The sequence below is a fragment of the Bactrocera oleae genome, chromosome 2, assembly GCF_042242935.1.
Source record: "Bactrocera oleae isolate idBacOlea1 chromosome 2, idBacOlea1, whole genome shotgun sequence".
Lineage (NCBI taxonomy): Eukaryota > Metazoa > Arthropoda > Insecta > Diptera > Tephritidae > Bactrocera > Bactrocera oleae.
In genome coordinates this window covers 5,200,867-5,219,133 of record NC_091536.1, presented here as the reverse complement: position 1 = coordinate 5,219,133, position 18,267 = coordinate 5,200,867, and the positions used below count along the sequence as shown (strand labels likewise).

Sequence of the window (18,267 nt, the reverse complement as noted above, 5' to 3'; positions counted from 1 at the left end):
GTGGTAAAATGTATTGAGATATTTTTTTAAATAACTACTTCGGCAACAATTTTTAGAATTTCGAAATTAAACTACCATAACACATACCTACTAACCTGACAGCAGTTAACAGTATTCTTAATTTATCCGCAGAGAGGTTTATTAACTACATAAGCTTACAGGTTCTTTCAAGTAATAGCTTTGCCCCTAGTAGTGACTGATGACCCTGTAGTGACGAGTTCTCAAAAAGCATAAATCAGTTCCGTTTGCTCCGGTCTCTAGAACATACAACTTTGTTTGATTTTAAAGTGATTATTTTTTTGAAAATATTTTTGAAATGAGTGTGAATCCAATTCACAAAAGCTTTTATTTTGATAAAAATTATTAGTCAAATGAGTCAAAACATCGCAAATTTAAAATGAAAGGAAAACATACAGTAAGTTTGGCGAGGCACATACAAAGAAAGCACGCCGACTTTTCAGAGAATATCGTGGGTAAAATTTCGAAGAAGAAATTCCAGAAGCGCTCTACATTAAAATTTCATTCATTGAAAGTCTACGTTTTGCCATGCTACATATGTATATGTATAATAACTATTGGTAACTTCCATACTAGGTTTTGTAATTCACGCTAAAAACTTTTAATAAATATTTTACACAAATTGAATGTCAATTACGAGGCCTTTTATTTTCGTACATACATATGTATGTATATATGTATAGGTGTTTTCATATCAATTAGTATAAAAACCTGAACCATTTGAATCGAACCGAACCGCGGTTCAGAGATACTCATAAACTGGTTCTTGAACCGGTACAAGTATGTTCTTAGTGGTTCGAACCACCGAACCTAAACGCTTCGATTTTTGTAGTGTTGTAAATGGCAGAGCTTTTTACTTCACACCCTCTTTCATTTAGGCAGCAACTGGGTAAAGGTTAACTGCAAAAATTTCTCAAAACAAGAATAAAACGAAGTAGATATAAAATCAAATTCTCCCAATTTAAACTTTGCATTTGGATCCTTATAAAAACAAATTACTTGATTACCCTTAAAATACAGCTTGTTTTCTTCTTTATGGATATGCGTTTATGATATTTTTCATATTTGAACGCAAATGTAATTGAAATTCTAATAAATTGAAATATTTACGCGCTCCGCTGTGGCAAATCAAATAAACAGCGACACCAACTGCAAACAATCACGCGCCGAGAGATGTCAACCGACGCGGCAAATACGGAAAGGGATACGCCTTGTTGCCTCAACATAAACGCTTGCTCGCGCTTGACTTCCACCACCCCACATAAATATATATTTACATGCATAAATACCATACACACATAATATATAAGCTTATGTAGGAGTATAGCCCTCAGCCCCTGTGTCTGCCACACAAATATGCTCATCGCTGACAAATTGCATTAGTGATATTAACTTTAAGGTTATGTGCGAGTTTTAACGAAATAACTTGAGTGATAAAAAAATTGCACAGTTTGAATACCGATTTATTAGGGCCGGCTTTTACCAGGATTTCTGGTATTAAAGTTTTGACACATGTTAAATAAGCTTACGGGTTGGCCATAGACTATATTTAGTCCTATTGTGGCGCCGCCAAATATTCTTTAAAATCTTAACAGTGTAACGAATGAACTTTATAGAAAAAATGTTGAACATTGGCCTTGAAAAATTTTATAATGCTTAAAATCTAAGCCTCACGGCTGTTAACTTCACCATTTACTTAACCGTGAAGCAGATACAAGAGAAGAAACTACTCTTTGAGAGGCTTACTAAAAATTCTTTATGTATTGGTTCCGAAAGATATTTAAAAACATTCGATAAAATATAAGTTATTGTGATATTTCAATCACATATGAAAACCACACATTATTTCCATATTCAACAGTATAAAACTGGAAGGCTAAACTTATCAAACACTTCCTTTTTGATTGTCCTTAGTAAATCAATGTGAAAATCTCAAAATCTCCTTAGTCTGAAGCACAGATTCACCATATATCACAGCAATACGAATATTATGCGAAATAGATTGCACATCATACGTAACACACATAATTACAGCTCTACAAAGATTCAGTTACCTTTGACTGAAATATCCACTCGCAAAAGGTTAAAGTGGTAGATAAAATATAAAACGAACCGTAAGCATAAACCGCGGGCAAATACAAATTGAAAAGTAAGCATAAAAATTCCGCAGTAAGACAACATATGGTCATAAAATGAAGGGGAGAGGGGTTAGCAACAAAGAATTTAAGTTGTTGGAAACTATACTTGGAATATACTCTACTCGTACAAGGAAATACATGTCAACCAATTTTTGGACACGTTTGGAACGCAGCCAAATGTCATCGATGAGGCCAAAGGCAGACTGTAAAGGTGGCATGCATAGTAACGCATGTGTGCGAGGGTACAAGTGTCATTGGTGCTTTAACTCATTTAAATCGTAATTTAAAAGATGTGCTATACAGACAGGCGTAGCTTGGAGGAAAGAACGAGTATCAACGAAGGCGGAAGAAGTGTCGACTCGCAAACGTAAGTCCCTAAATGAGCGTCGGCATGCATACTTATATGCATATGCATGGTTTGTGGAGACTTAAGTATATATTGTACATCTACCTATATGTATAGACTCGACCGCCAGTAATCTCATTAGTACCTTTGAGATGTATTTGCTTAAATTTAAGTCAAAAAGGGAGTTTTAGTTCTCGCCATTATCTCAAGATTTTCTCAAGACCATCTATATTTTATTGTTTTTTGTAAGCATACACTAGTCTGGCCAAATAAATCCAACAACTAATCTCTCTCCCTTTTCGCACTCACACTCTAATTTTTTCCTTTCTCTCTCCCTCTCTCGTGCTCTTCTATATCTCTCTTTTTTTCTTTTTCCTTCTTTCTCTGTAATCTTATTATCAGCCATGAAGACAAACGATATGAACCATCCTAAGCGAAACAGTCGCCCGTAGAGGGGCTAACGTGGTTTCAGCTTAGAGTTTTTATGCATTACATTTATACAGAATGAGTCTGAGAATAAGGAATAGACATTACTGCAGATCGCTTCTAACAATTTAGAATTCGTTTGACAGAATAATATTTAATTGTATTGACATCGCGAAAGAAAGAGTGAGATAGGCTAGGTCATGGAAACCAAATTTAGATGTTAAAATAAAGAAAGCAGCTACAGCACTTTACACCTATAAAAAGATAGTGGCGCCCAAATCGGGACTAAGGCCTCGTGTAAGATATTGACTCTACGCAGCTTAAATTCGGTCCCAAATATTGCATTCCCTTCTAGAGAAGAGTGAGATAGAGGTGAGGTGGACAAGGACACAGGGATAAGTTTCTATACGGATGGGTCCAAACTAGTTAAACGAGTCGGAGGTGAAGTCTTTTTAACAAAATTAGATAACAGAATCGCTTGCTGACTACCAGACCACTGCAGTGTCTTCCAAGCGGAGATCACAGCAATTATAGAAATCCTACTTGGTCATACAAAGAGTGTGCTCACAACAACAAAAATATTTATATATACAGATAGCGATTCTAAAGCTTTTTTGGTTTTCATCGAAGATAATGAAATAATTCCTAGAGCTAGCGAGAGCAGGCCCCACCTTACAATTATTTTAGGAAACTCAAAATTGGTGATGTTACAAGTGTTAGTGTGCTCGATCAAAAAATTTTGAGCAATACTTGTAGAATGAAACAAAGTGCAAAAGTAATTCCAAATTGTCGACACTTCTAGGCCAGCAGATTTCTCTGCTGGGTATGAATCAGTCATATGGCATATAAGTGCACATGTGTGCTTGTGTTTGCAAATTTTCTGTACGAGGGCAATCGGAAGACGATTTCTCGATGTGTCATTACTCGTGTAGATGTTGCCCATATAAACTGATGCAACAGCTGCGTCTTAGTGTCATATTATTGCGCTAGCCGACCTCGCCTGGGCCGACTCATTGCATGTCTGCGCATATATAGCGGACTTGTTTTTCTTTTTTCATTTACGTTAACAACGTGTTTCTCTGAGCTGCGGTTATATGCTTGTATGATAGTACGTATGTAATTCGAATTTTCGGTAGCTTGAGCCCATCATAAACACGATGGTACCTCCCGATTACATATGTGTATATGTGCACTTACATATATTTTCTTTACATGCCTTTAAATGATATTTCATCCCGTTCTATTGAATCAGCAATTTTCTTTAAGCCTTATTTCTCCATAGCTTATTGTTTTTATCTTCTTACTATGTATTCACATACATACATACTCGTACATACTCATTCTACATACAATTCCATTTCATATACATATGTTTGATATCGCATAGTATCGCAATAAATGTTTGTCATTTGCGTTTAGCCGGTCAATAACTTCGCTGACTGGCAATAAATGAGCGCCCAATAAATGTACTGTTAAGCGCCGGAACTGTGCCATAATACAAATAACGGACGTACGAGAATTGAATACATTGATAGTGCCAACTTTGTTACGAATGAAGTGCTACACACATAGGCGACGACAAGCGACAGGCAGCATCTGTCAAAAATTAAAACACACTTGTTCTTTTGGGAGGAGTTATTTAGACAGCAGAATGACTTCACGGCAGCAGGCCAGTTCAATGGGCAGATGCAGTGTTGCCACTAATATGTACTTTCATTGAAGTGAAAGGTTTTAGTAAGGCAACAAAGAAATTGTGTACATTAGCTTTTTTATATGTCGCTGCCGTCTTCAAAATGCTCAAGAAGCTGGCTTCATTAATTGAACAATTAAATGTAAAAAGTAATAATAATGCTTGATAGAAAGATTTGCGATTGAGTTTATCAATTTTACATGTTATGTTTTTCAAATATCAAAATTCAAATGAATTAAAACTTTTAAATGTGTGGCAACTTCACTATATTTTTTAGAAATATTTTTAGCTTTACTGAATTAAAGTTTAAACAGCTGGCAACGCTGTTCAAAAAATATTTAAACACAAAATTTCCTATACCGTTCAAATTACTAGATGTTTTTCATTCAACAACTTCTTTAATTAAAATTTTTTTAAACAGATGGCAACCTTCTAACTTATTTTAAACGTTTATTGTAAACCAATTATTATTATTTATTTCGATATTCACATCTTAATAAAAATTAAATGTTATCAGTTTCATTGAATTACAACTGATAAACATGTGTATGTGGGTCCCCCACGACGTATAAGCAACATTTCATACTTCATACTACCATATCAAGTTAGAATTGTAATGCTACAACTTATGAACTTAAACGACGTCTCTATTTATTTACCACAACCCTTCTTTCTTTGCCATTGCAGCAATTCTTCTACCACGACTTTCCGAAGACACATCAGACGACTACACGCAGAAAGATCTACAAGAGCTGTCTGGTGTGCGACACTTGCATACGCGAGCTGATGGTACTCGACGTTCCACCCCAGGTGAGCAGTCATAACATGGTGAAATACGCGTATAAGTTCCATGCAATTATACAGCAGAAATTCAAGAATTCACAAGCTAACACACATAACAAAAAAATGCAGAAGAGGAATTTCAGCAAAATTGAAAAATAAGTTAACTTGAGCGGCAACAGTTGCAGCTGCAGTGACAACGTCAACAGCTGGCAGGTGTCGTTTCGTTGTCTATATGCTTGGCGGCCATGCCTCTGTGTGCTGCTCGCTCCATTAGTAATATCACATGAATAAATTATCACTTTATTGATATTACATTTCCCAGACAGTGAACAGAGCGCTTCGCTATCCTTTTTCCCTTTCGTTTTTAATTTTTATTTCCTTTTGGTGCAGTTATAACAAACCACTTGAAATATGGTTTCTGACACTTCTGCGTTTATGGTCTTATTGAAAATTGCATTGAATTCGTTGTACATTTTTATAACTGCAATTTTATTCACAACGAAGGAGAGATGCAGTAAAATTGATATTAAAATAATCTTTGCAAATATCTGTATAAATTTTATTTCCAATATTTTTTATTACTATTTATTTACAATACTTTTGCATGGTATAAATTTTATGTCAGAAAGTTCACAGGCTCTTAAATCACACAATGAAAGTTCTGAGAAATTTATGTCTTATATATTTGTATTTTATTCCTTTTCCCACTTATCCACGAAAGTGAAATAAAGGATTAAGATATTATTCTTAACATAGAGATTAGCATTACATGACAAACATAATTATAATGTTCTTGCCCATTTACTTTAAATACTTACAACACCCTTTACAATAGAGTTATAATTTATGAATTTAGTGGTTCAAGGAAATCTTAATATACATATATTCAAAATATGCACAGGCATAAACATAATTTCCTATGAAAGCAAAAAACCACAATATTTCTTTTTATTCAGTACGATTCACAAAAGTCTGAATAAATATTTTTACTACATATTTACCTCAAAAAATATTATATTCAACCCAAAAATTTCGTGATAGGTGGCACTTAAATCGCATTTTTCTGAAATCAATATCTAACTTTTAATTTAGTTAATTTTGATATTCAAATATGAATCACATATAATGAAATGTTCAGCTCATAAATATTTGGGATATAAGGCGTTCAAAATGTCTCGTCAATCTAAGTTATAGTAAAAGAAAATCCGTTTTTAGATAACATCGTACCTTTTGCTTCTCATGAGGCGTATTTTTCACCAGTAAAATCATTCGCTATAAGCAATTATTCAAGGTTCGGGCTATAACAGGGATACATAAGAATCTCCCAACCTAACTCACCTGTAATCATCCATTTCAGAAATGAATCGATTGTGTTTGGATTCAGCAGCGATTCACAGATGGAAATTCGATCCATGAGTTTTGTTTACGTTAACTTCTGCGGCACCTTTACGTATTGTGAGCGTGGTTTGTATGCAGTCTTATTTAATTGGTTCAAAATGGTGTTTGGTTCAAATTTTAGCTTCTGCTCCGATATTTTTGACAATTGACCTTCCATCAAAATTATTTAACCGGAAAAAACTCACCTAAATTGCACATGATTGACTGTAACAATATCAGGGCCATAAAGACTATTCACTTTTCAGTTCTCTTTGCTGATATCCATCTTTTTACTTATTTAAATGTATGGGTTTAGTCTAAAACCCTCAAAAACTATCCAACTTAGGCAATTTCTTTAGTTAATAAAGAAAAAGGAAACACATTTTTCTGCCTCAGGCTTTATATACATATATTTGAATGTTTAAAATTTAATAAAAATATTTTGATTCAAAATACCGTTACCGGTCCAATTTTGGAAGGGTAATTCTAGGAACTCATTTTATATGAAACAGAATCATTTTTTCTACACTATTTTATCAACTAAATAATGTTTTTAAGATTTTATAGTTAACTTTAAACCAAAACAAAGCGATGTTTTGAAAAAATCGTACGCCGGACTAACACCCTAAAGCTTGTAGCTATTGACTAGCGTAACTCAAATCTCAACCGAAGCATAATTTGTATGGACTGGCCATTTATAAGCTTATCAATCGTAAATTTGAAATATTTTACTATTCCCAACAACGAAAACACTTTAGCAGTGACTGAAATGTGCCCTAATGTTACTCATAAGCACCGTCAACGTATAAATATTCAATCTAAAATACAAGCCGCCACATAAAGCGACTCAGCTACCTATTACCAGCATTGTAGCCTTCGTGTGAGCCAAGGATATGACCAACATAAAAGCAAAGGTTCAATGTCATGTATTGTATATAAAATATTTCAATGCACCGCTACCAGCTATTGCTATTTCCTTCCACAACGGAAGTACACTTCATACATACATCGTCTTATGACGATATATATAATCGTATACGAATAAATTTTGCGCTTTCGCCAATACTTAGGTGTCTTGGCGCTTTAATGCCGTTTCCAGTCCCGCTGTGGCGGTAATATTCTAATAACCATTATTTACGCCGAAGGATATCTTCGTTTGTTACTCGTTCCTACTTGCAGACACGCTAGGGGTTCGCATAAAAGCTTCTTTTTCTGTTCGTTTTCGCTGTTAGCATAGGTATAACTTACTCCGGCGATTTATCTCCACAACGGTTAATATTGCCAACGCAAATCTAGAGAAAAGTAGAATTCAAATTTTCATTTCCGCTCTAAGATATTTGTCTAGATTTACAGATTTCCAAGCTCTAGAACAACCAATTTTAATATCGCCCATTTTTATGTCTGCACACACATACATACATTCTTACAACTAAAATGGGCCTGAGACACTGTGAGGCGAACAGTTTGTTTGATTTCAATTCCACCGAATTTATTCGCTGCATATTTCAATAGTTTCATTTCTTAGCGCTTTATCCCTCTTATCCGCATACGCCAGCCCGATTTAGTGGGTTTCATCGGAATTGCTCAATGGCAATTCATATTGATTCCGTCGAATTTATGTCTCTCGCGGAGTATAAAGCTTAAATTATACTACACAACGGAAACATACTTACGGTATGTGTGCATGTGTAAATTTAGAAAGGCTTATGTGAACACTTGTGTGTTTGTGTATATTAATCTACCCTAAGTTAAATATAGGTGAAACTTTGCATATTTTATGCACGTATCTTTACGCTATACTAGTACAAACCCACATACATATGTAGGGAGATAAATTATTGAAACATCAATATTATAAAACGTGGCAAGCTCTTTGCAATAAGAGCAATTTGTGAATATAACATTGTCGTGTTTTAGAAAGTATTAACTTACTCGTATATTGGGTGATTTTACAGTTATAGAATTTCCTAGAGGGATAGCAATCAAATCAGCTGTCAAACTAGTTGTCAAAATAAATACATGTGCACATTAAAAATCTTATGAGGCACATTTCTGAGATAACGGATAGAGTAAATTTTCGTATTTGGAGTGTGAACAGTCACGAGAAGACTCTCCAAACTTCCTTACATCCAAAAACCGTCTAATATGGTTTACGTGCCAATATTTGTTCATACTTCTTTTTAAAATAAAAACAAGAAAAAACGTTAACTTCGGTTGCACCGAAGCTATAATACCCTGCACAAATACAAGCTGCTATATGTTATTGTGATCCGATATCCGTGAGAGAAGGATGGGAGTAAAATTTCAGATCGATATCTCAAAAACTGAGAGACTAGTTCGCGTATACACCCTATTTAGGATATAATGAAGTCCGCATTATTTACATAAGTTTTGAATATTTATATAATATTATAATTTGGCTTGGAACAGGAAACTCGAATAGGTATTGGAAAGCGATTTTGGGTAATATTAAGTTTTTTTAAGAAACCGCAATTTTGTCAATTTTTGATTTCGACCATAGGATGGACAATATCTTCTAGTAGAAGAGGGATAGAACCACTGCGTCAATGGAGAACATTTTTTAGCGCCGTCGAAAATCGGCATTTAAATCTAAAAAAATTTTTTCTTTCAACAATATTACTGTGTGCTCTTAAAATATGCATAGGCATATAGTACCTATTTCTAAAACCAGCGGTAATATTTTCTAAATTCCCAAATACCACCTTTTTTCGTCTATCTCACAAAAAATTGTTTTTTTGCAGTTTCTTTAATCTTCAAAACTTTTCTGTACATAAATAATTATATATATTCTAGCTCACTGACCACGGTGGAGGCTAAAATAAAATTTCGGCAATTTATTAACGAATTGGACTATCATTATTGCCGTCTCAAGAGACATTGTTGTTGTTTTTTTACTCGTTATTAATGATTCATTGAATAGCCATTAATAAAAATCGCAATTATTGATTCAGCCATAAGAACAACAATAAGACAAAAGCTGTAAAAGTCGCCAACTTAAGAAAAGGGAAAGAAATGTGAAGTTAATGCTTGTGCTGGTACGAGTACACAGACCATAAATCTCCGTTGAAAATATATATACAGCTTTCCAATATCTGAGGGTCAAGCTCTTCCACATCGCAAATTTTTTGAGACGGCTAATGCCAGTATTTAAATATTTCAACCTCATTCCTGCAAAGGCTGGAGAATGGGGGAGAAAGTACGTTGATGTTTCCACCTCACCCTCCTCTATACAACCGCAGTAGGACTACCGCCACCTTAATAGCAGCCACTTCTGCCTGAAAAACACTACAGTGCTCCGGTAGCTAAAGCTAAGATTAATGGAGAGCTCCATACAGAAAACTCTCCTCCAATCTTTCCTCCCAGCATCGACACATCCGTGAAAAAGCTCACCGTGTTTAACTTGAGAGATACCACATTCTACAATACCTAAACCGAGGTCATTTGAGTGTATTGTAAACCCGATTCTTGATTTTCCTTAGAAGTGGCGAGAAATTTCGTAGATGACATCTCTTCGAACTGCAAATGGCTCTTGATGCGCAGGATAGATATAGAAAGCAATAAAAAACAACAAACCTCATTTAAACGAGATTCTTCCTTTACATATTCATCTGGATACCAGATTACTCCGAATTGAAAACAACTTCACATATAATACAAGTCGACTTACTGACAATCCCTAACATTTTCCATTCATAAATTATGTAAGATCTACCTGAAAAGCTCCTAATTCCGTTGACCTTTTCAAGAACCACAAGATAGACAATTCTGAGATTTTATCTATAAAAAATCTGGAACTCTACATTTTACAGATCTACTTGGTAAACATTTTTTTAAAAACAAAGAGAAAGAGAGAGAAGAATTCAAGTGAGATCAATAAAGTAAATAAACCTAAACGCTAAGCTTAATCGAACAAATAACACAAAAACTTTTATTTAATTGCCTACTCTTTAGAGAAGAAGCAACAAAAGTCTGAAAGGACAGTTACACTGCTCAACTTTTGATATAATTGGAATAATGCGCAAGGTCAATCATAAACACAGAAGAAATGAATGGAAAACCTAAATGTCGGCAGTCACGCAAGGGCTAATACACCCATAAATAACCTAATTTAAGGATTTTATTCTTTGGCAAACGAACAACAGCTGCATTATAGGATGTAACTCAAATACCGCATCCATCCCCTCTTCTACCCGCTCTGTCATGCCGTTTTGCTTTCACACTTTTACGATTAAATTAAAATGACTCTGTTAAGCTTATTCGCGTGAGGCGAAAGAATAAAATGAGATTTTCTGCAATAAAAAAATAAAGGAAATTCAGATATATGTTTATGGTCACGCCGTAATCGTGCTGGCTATTGAACAACATTAAGTAGTTAATTAGCAAATAAATTGAGTTGAATTGACCGCCAAGTCAGAGCTACAAATGCGCAGCAGAAATTAATTGGAAATCGCTGGCACGCACCTCAGCAGCCAGACCAAAATGAAGAAAAATCTCTATGTTCTTATTATAAACGAAATCTGGAAAAAGCTTTTAAAGTTGTCTAAAAGCAACAAATGAAACTATTTCACTTTCTTATGAGCCAAATGGAATTTCGCTTTTGAACATTTATTTTTAAATAATAAATTTCGTGGACTAGGTATGAGAGACGAAATATGTTAGATTTATACTCTAATCCAGTCAAGTGTTTCGAAGAGAATGTACTGCTGACGATATCTGGACCCACAATATTATGTATTACTACATGCGCAAGTTTTTCTAGTCGTAGAGGTGTTTGTAACTCCAAACGCTCTTAGTGTTTCGAATTTGTCCTTACATTAACATCTTAATATTTCCCATATCTTAATTTAAAAAAAATCACACTAAGAAACACTTTCTTGATGTTGGTCGACCTCTGTTCGTCTAGATCTAGATCATCAGTATTTCGATTACCGGTAATAGTCCGCTGTGTCCCGGTGTCCTTACTAGTCTTATCGACGAGTATCTGGATGCCATTAATCTGCGCCAGTCATTCCTTACCTAACCTCCAGCAGACGGTCAGTGAGCTTAAGGGTAGGGTCGGCATCTTACTATCGGAAAATGAAGTAGACAAATGCAAAGGAAGAAACGAAATAATGACACAGTAGAAGAGAAAAAATAAGTCTCCCCAGTGAACGTAGGTGATTCAATTTTATGAGTAACTTTTCCTTAGATGCTTTAGAGTTGGACTCAAATCCTCACCAATGGCCAACTCTTTAAAAAAACATTCTCTATAATCCTAAAAATTTGGGACATTTTAAAAATACACATTTCAAACCAGGGCATAATCGAGCTACAGCCACGCCTAAATAGCGATCTTATTAAACTTAATAATTTACTTCATCTCATTCACATTATTACAGTCATCTTTTGAATTAATATTTCGACCTTAAATTCTTTGATTATTTTCTCCTCTGTAGTATTGTTTACACCAACGCATATAAATGTCCATTCCAATGTAAGCCTCTTTGACACTCTCTTACCACTGCGTGGCCACATTCGGACCGTCATTTTATAAATATTTATAAAGTGTCTCTCATTGGTTTTTGGTATTTTATTATACTCGTACTCCGCCGACGTCGGAACTTGAAGTACACTTGAGGGTGGACTCCATGAATTATGACAATGGCCATTGTTGCGGCCATGTACTCAAGAGTTCTGGGCACCTTTTTAAGCACACAGAGTATATGTTTACTTAGATTACGATGCGATGCAAAAATTCCATTCTGTGTGTGAATGGTTTGTGAAATTTATTGCAGCCAAAAGAGTAACCCACAACAACACCACAATATAAAACATGAGTGTATATACTAGTAAAATACGAGCAAAATATGTAGAATATGTAAAATACCATAACTGTGGAACACTCGGATACAATACATAATTAAATATTTTCATAAAATTTTCATTTCTCTCTTTAAATAAAAAATATAAAACGAGAAATTTTATGAAATTATTAGAGAATTTATAGAGTTTCGGATTCTTCATAGCTAATTTGATTTTTGAACTATTTTTCGTTTTAATCAATATTGTTCAAAGGGAGTTTAAAATGGTTAGTTTAAAAGATTCGTACATTAAACATTATTTAAAGCGAAGGAACTACAACTACTTATCAAAGAAATCAATCATATCAAAATTGTGTGTCGAATGCACCCGAGTACCTTATAGAAAGTACTTGCTTTTAGTAACAAATTTCAACTGCATTATTTTAAGAACTCTCTATGGCTATATTACAAAACGGCTCTATGCGAACAAAAAGAAAATGCTCTTTCACATGACAACACACCGATTCACACCTCTGCAGTCGTCTCAGCCGAATTGATTGAATTAAGCTACTTACCGCTCCCAATTCACCGTATTCTCTTTTTTTGGACGCATGTGACTTCGGTTTATTTCTTAATGTGATAACGTCACTCGGCGGACCGAAGTATGAGTCGATTGAGAAGGTTATCTCCGGATTGCATGGCTCCAGAAAACGTATTTATCAGTTTATAAAACTTAAAGGAGATGTTGAGAAATGATTTATCATTGGTCCAAATTTTCGTTTTCCTGTTATCAACCAAATACTTATCGAACCGTAATATCGTACAAACGGACTGTTGGCTCGCTATTCATACGATATGATATCGTTTAAAGATAGGAACTTGTAAGAGTTCTGCTATTTAATATAAAAACTATTCAAGTAAAATTTGTTCTAAAGCTTAATTGAAGACTTACAAATTCAACCATAAGTTAATCAAATCATTCCCCTAGGTAAACAAGCGATATTGTCGAGGCATTCGTAATAATTTCATTATTGTGTATTTGAATATTTCAAAAGGAACAAACCAACTGTACATAAATCAAAAATATTTTGCCCGTTACCTGTTCAAAGGTATAAGTTCACATATCTATATGTAGTATAGTATACTCGTATATATATATATACACATTTTAAACGATTTTCGTTGAGTTGTTGTTGTCTTGTTGTGGGAAAAAAAGCATAGCATGCATAAATAAACATTTTAACAAGTGGAGGTACCGTCAATATGTACATGCACTTTTGCAAGTGCATAGATATATGTATATATACCGTTACTTGAATGTAAGGCCTTTCCTGTGTGTTGTCCGTTTAACTTTATTGATAACTGTGGGAATTGTTATGCCTTTTTAGCACTCCCTGGTGCATACATACACATCTATGTAAGGTTATTTTACGTTGTTACTGTTGTTGTTTGCTATTTGTTTTTGTTGCCTTCGGGATCACATAGTGAAACAATTCAGAATTGTTTTTATTCAAAAGCCACAATGGAGCAACAAAGACCGAATATCCACTGTCAGCACGATGCCAACAAGCAGCAGGTGGAATATGCGGCAATTGACAACTGCGCTTTCACAAAATCAATAAACGCACGCCACGTATACTGACGGCCAACGTAGAAATAAAATAGTGTTACGACACACATACAAACGCAAATGACTTCCATATAAGTGAATTGCTCACTTTGGTAAGTGTTTGATTATGTTTAAATTGTTTGATTATGAGAAAAACAACCAAGTTTTTACAACAAAGGGTAAGATTGATTTAGCCATCGAAGTGTTTTTAGGAGAACTTAGTAGTAAGACTAAGTATTAAGCGGACTGAAATATTAGTGAAGGATTATTGATGGTTGGCTTTTGCGCAAGTTATGCTTGTTTTTAAGGCAATGAACTCTGTTTTCTCTTCTCTACCTAAAAGCAATGACCAACTCATGTATACTGATCTGAATATATTCGAAAGGGTAGCGGTTTGTCTAATCTAGAATTCTAGAAACTAGATTTATGCCGTTTTGGAAAGACCAGACCTTATACAAGGTTTATAGAGAGCCAGTCGTTTCTCTTAGTGGTATTTCGGTAACGAACTTAACTTTAGAAGGTTATGTTAGGAGAAACTCTTTATGGGACTTACTTAAACAGATGATAAAATTGCTTTACATTTACACCAACTTGGTATTTGCTATCCATATGAGAAATATTTCAAATTCTTCTACAGTTTTCAGTGTATTTTTTATGATCATGACAGAAACAATATTGACAGTGGGTGCCAAGATGACTTTCATAACTATAACTATAGTTATTAGAATGTTTTGGAACTGTTTCTTGAAAATCTCTAGTATATAGTAATCTATATACCACTTTTTTCATGAAAATTAAATAAAATATCAAAAGAATCAAAGGGACTACTAACTTTTAAGTGTTATGAAGTTTACTCCAAAACTGTTATTTTTACAAGTGTAAACAGTAAAAGTAAATGCTTTGACATCTAAACAGCTACAGTCAACTTACTTCCAGATGCAAATAATTTAGTTGAGACATGAAATGTACTTTGGAAGTTTAAAAGTTTAGAACTTTGTTGACTCTTAAGCTGTTCTTAATTGTAGATCTCATTATTCATAGATAATATTATATATAGCGAACTAATTGGGAAGGAGCTTCTTACTAATTTAAAACGGAAGCTGCAGACGGTGATGTTTGCTCTCACATGAGGAAACTTTTTACGTCGCTCTCATACATAGCTAGGATAACCTCTAAAAATATTGCTCTTTATTACAAAAAAGTCACATTAAAAAAATTATGTATAACTCAGAATATAAAAACCAAAAAACCAACGTCGAATTTATTCCAAACACGAAGTTCGGCTAATAAAATTCCCGGCTTTCGCAATTTCTTCACTGAAAATATCGTATACATACATAAAATATAATATATAAATAATATCACTTACGCTCAATAAACTAATAATGTGCAAAAACCTTAAAATTATTTTAATTTTTTTTTATTTTAAGTTTTTCGCTTTTCAAAGCCACAACAATAAATGGCAATTCTATGTCGCTTGCGTCACTGTTTCCAACGAATTTTATTATTTCGACTTGTTATTTTTTCTGCTGTTTGTGTTGCGGTGGCCTTAATGGATATTAGCATCGCTTTGAAAAAACCAACACAAAACTTGAGTTCAGTTTGTTTTTGAATGAATAGCTCGCGAAGTAATAAGTAAGGTAGTACTAATAAAAAATGTTAAATATTAATTAAATTCAATCTTTCTTATTCAACGAAATTGAGAATAGATTATAATCATATTTGGCATCTTATCGACTTACCCTAGAGGTTATATAATTATATAGCTTCATTACTAATGTTTCTCATATATCAGACATAATTTAATTTAAATGATATATGTTATGTATGTATATGATATAAACTGTTGTCAAAAAGGGGTGGATATTTATTTTTATTGGGTATATAAAAAAGGTCACCCAGAGAGTCGGAAAACATTTTGTAAGAGATAGGGGGTTAGACGAAAGACTGATTTCACTCATATTCACGTCTAAACAATGTTATGTTTAATAAAACCTATTCTACTTAGGTTGCCTCAGGAGATCAGGGGACCTTCTCGCCTTGAACAAAGTTCACCTCGCTGCCATGGTAGGAGTTCTCACTGGGCACTGTCCAATGGGAACTCATGCGGTGTGGCTTAGAATACTACCTGATGGCAGTTGTCAAAGCTGTATGGAGGAGGGTGAAGTGGAAACATCCCGGCACTTTCTCCTCCATTGTCCGGCTTTTGCTAGGTTGAGATTGAAACATCTCGGCAATCATACTTTTGGCGGACCAGAAGATCTGGCCGAAACAGATATTGGCCGTCTCAACAAGTTTGTCATAGGCACAAAGCGCTTTGTCGACATGTAAGGGTCTATTGATCCGGCTCATAGGAGTTTTGGGTACCACAACGGACCGGCGTTTAAGCTGTCCAAGTGTGATCCTTCTTAGGATCGACCCTCTAACCTAACCTAACCTAACCTAGGTTGCCTTTTATATATTTTGTCAATCGCTCAAAAACAGGTGCTTTGAAACACGTCTACAACAAACATTCATTTTCGGCAAGTTCCGTCCTTACCGGAACTACTACTGAATCATTTTTATAGTTTCAAACGATATTTAAAAGATTGTGGTGTTTCTGAGCCGCAGATTAGTTACAAATGGCTCTTTGGATTTTTAAACAGTAATCAGTGGGTGGTTGGTGTTCTTCCAAAACAATTAATTTTTAGACAGCAGCCTGTTTTTGCTTCAGTATGCATTCGAAAACATAATGACCAAATTATTTTAGTGCACAAAACTTTGATACTACAAAATAAAAAATGTTGCATACCCTAATGTTCATGAACATTTTGGTAATGACTTTTTGCAATTGAATTACATTTTCTAGCTCAGCAAACTTTCATTTCATATTTTGTTTTCTCATTTCCTTTCATGTTGACCAAATAATCGAAATCAACCAAAATGTTTAACGACTAACGGAACAACCAACCAAACGACAAACATATCGATTACACCTTCTGACAACATTGCCATTGTTGTTGGCTATTGGAAACGGCACACTTTTGTTGCATGCGGCGGGCGAATGCAAATGAAAATGGAAAATTATATAAAAACACACCCATTCATACATGCATAAATATATATGCGAACACAAATAAATGCAAATGCGCCGAAATAGAAACGTTTCCCGGCCGATAACTTTGCCGAATGGAATAATGGACATCCGCTGGGGTTGCGAACCGTACACGCATATGTTTTAGTATTCGACATGGGCAATTTGGAAACATTTCAGGTTAGTACATGCTAGCAAGAAGAAATTTCATAGTTTTTATTTTAAAAGTGACCTAATTTTATCACGTTTCTTTCAACACCTTCCCACAGTACTGCCGCGCAATGAGAGAGCAAATATTGGATAGTTTTAGTCATCGAGATTTTAGTATAATTGTAATTGGTAATAAATACGACACGGTCACCGAGCTGCAGGCTACTTCACAGGTGAGTGGTTATGTAGCATCAGCTGCATACTCTTAAATCCAATCATAGCTGTTTTAGCATATATTGTACTTGAAATGTATGCACTTGAGCTTATCAAGTGTTTCAAATGCTCCAAGCATTTTAATTTTTAATTCTTATTTGAATTTCATATTGACATTGCAGGAGCTGAAGGATATCTCAACACTGGTGCGCAAACATTGGCGTTGTGGCTATGTGGAATGCTCAGCCAAGTAAGTATACAAAACTAATTTAATCAGAAATATAATTAAAGAACGCTGAAGGAGAGTGGGGGTCCCGATGCTCTGCAACAATACTGCTGCCATACAGACTGAACAATCGGAGTCAAGAGTTTGTATGGAAAACTCTTTCATTTGACGAGGTATCTTCACGAAATTTGGCATATATTATTATTTAAGGCATTTATTCAATCTTCGAAGAAATTTTATAGATCGGATGACTATAGCATATAGCTTCCATACAAACTGAACAAAGGGAATCAAGTTCTTGAATGGGAAACTCTTTCATTTGACGAAGTATCTTTACGAAATTTGGCATATATTATTATTTAAGGCATTTATTCAATCTCAGAAGAGATTGTATAGATCGGATGACTATAGCATTTA

The 18,267-nt window shown here is 34.6% G+C and overlaps 1 protein-coding gene across 1 annotated transcript in view; it reads left to right on the top strand.

Moving 5' to 3' along the window:
* Positions 1-18,267, top strand: part of LOC106619014 (ras-like protein family member 10B) — a 116,775-nt gene that overhangs the window by 88,666 nt on the left and 9,842 nt on the right. The window contains 4 exon segments of the mRNA XM_070107448.1: positions 5,306-5,428; positions 17,328-17,441; positions 17,531-17,644; positions 17,807-17,874. Of these exon segments, the coding sequence (XP_069963549.1) occupies positions 5,306-5,428; positions 17,328-17,441; positions 17,531-17,644; positions 17,807-17,874 (419 nt within the window).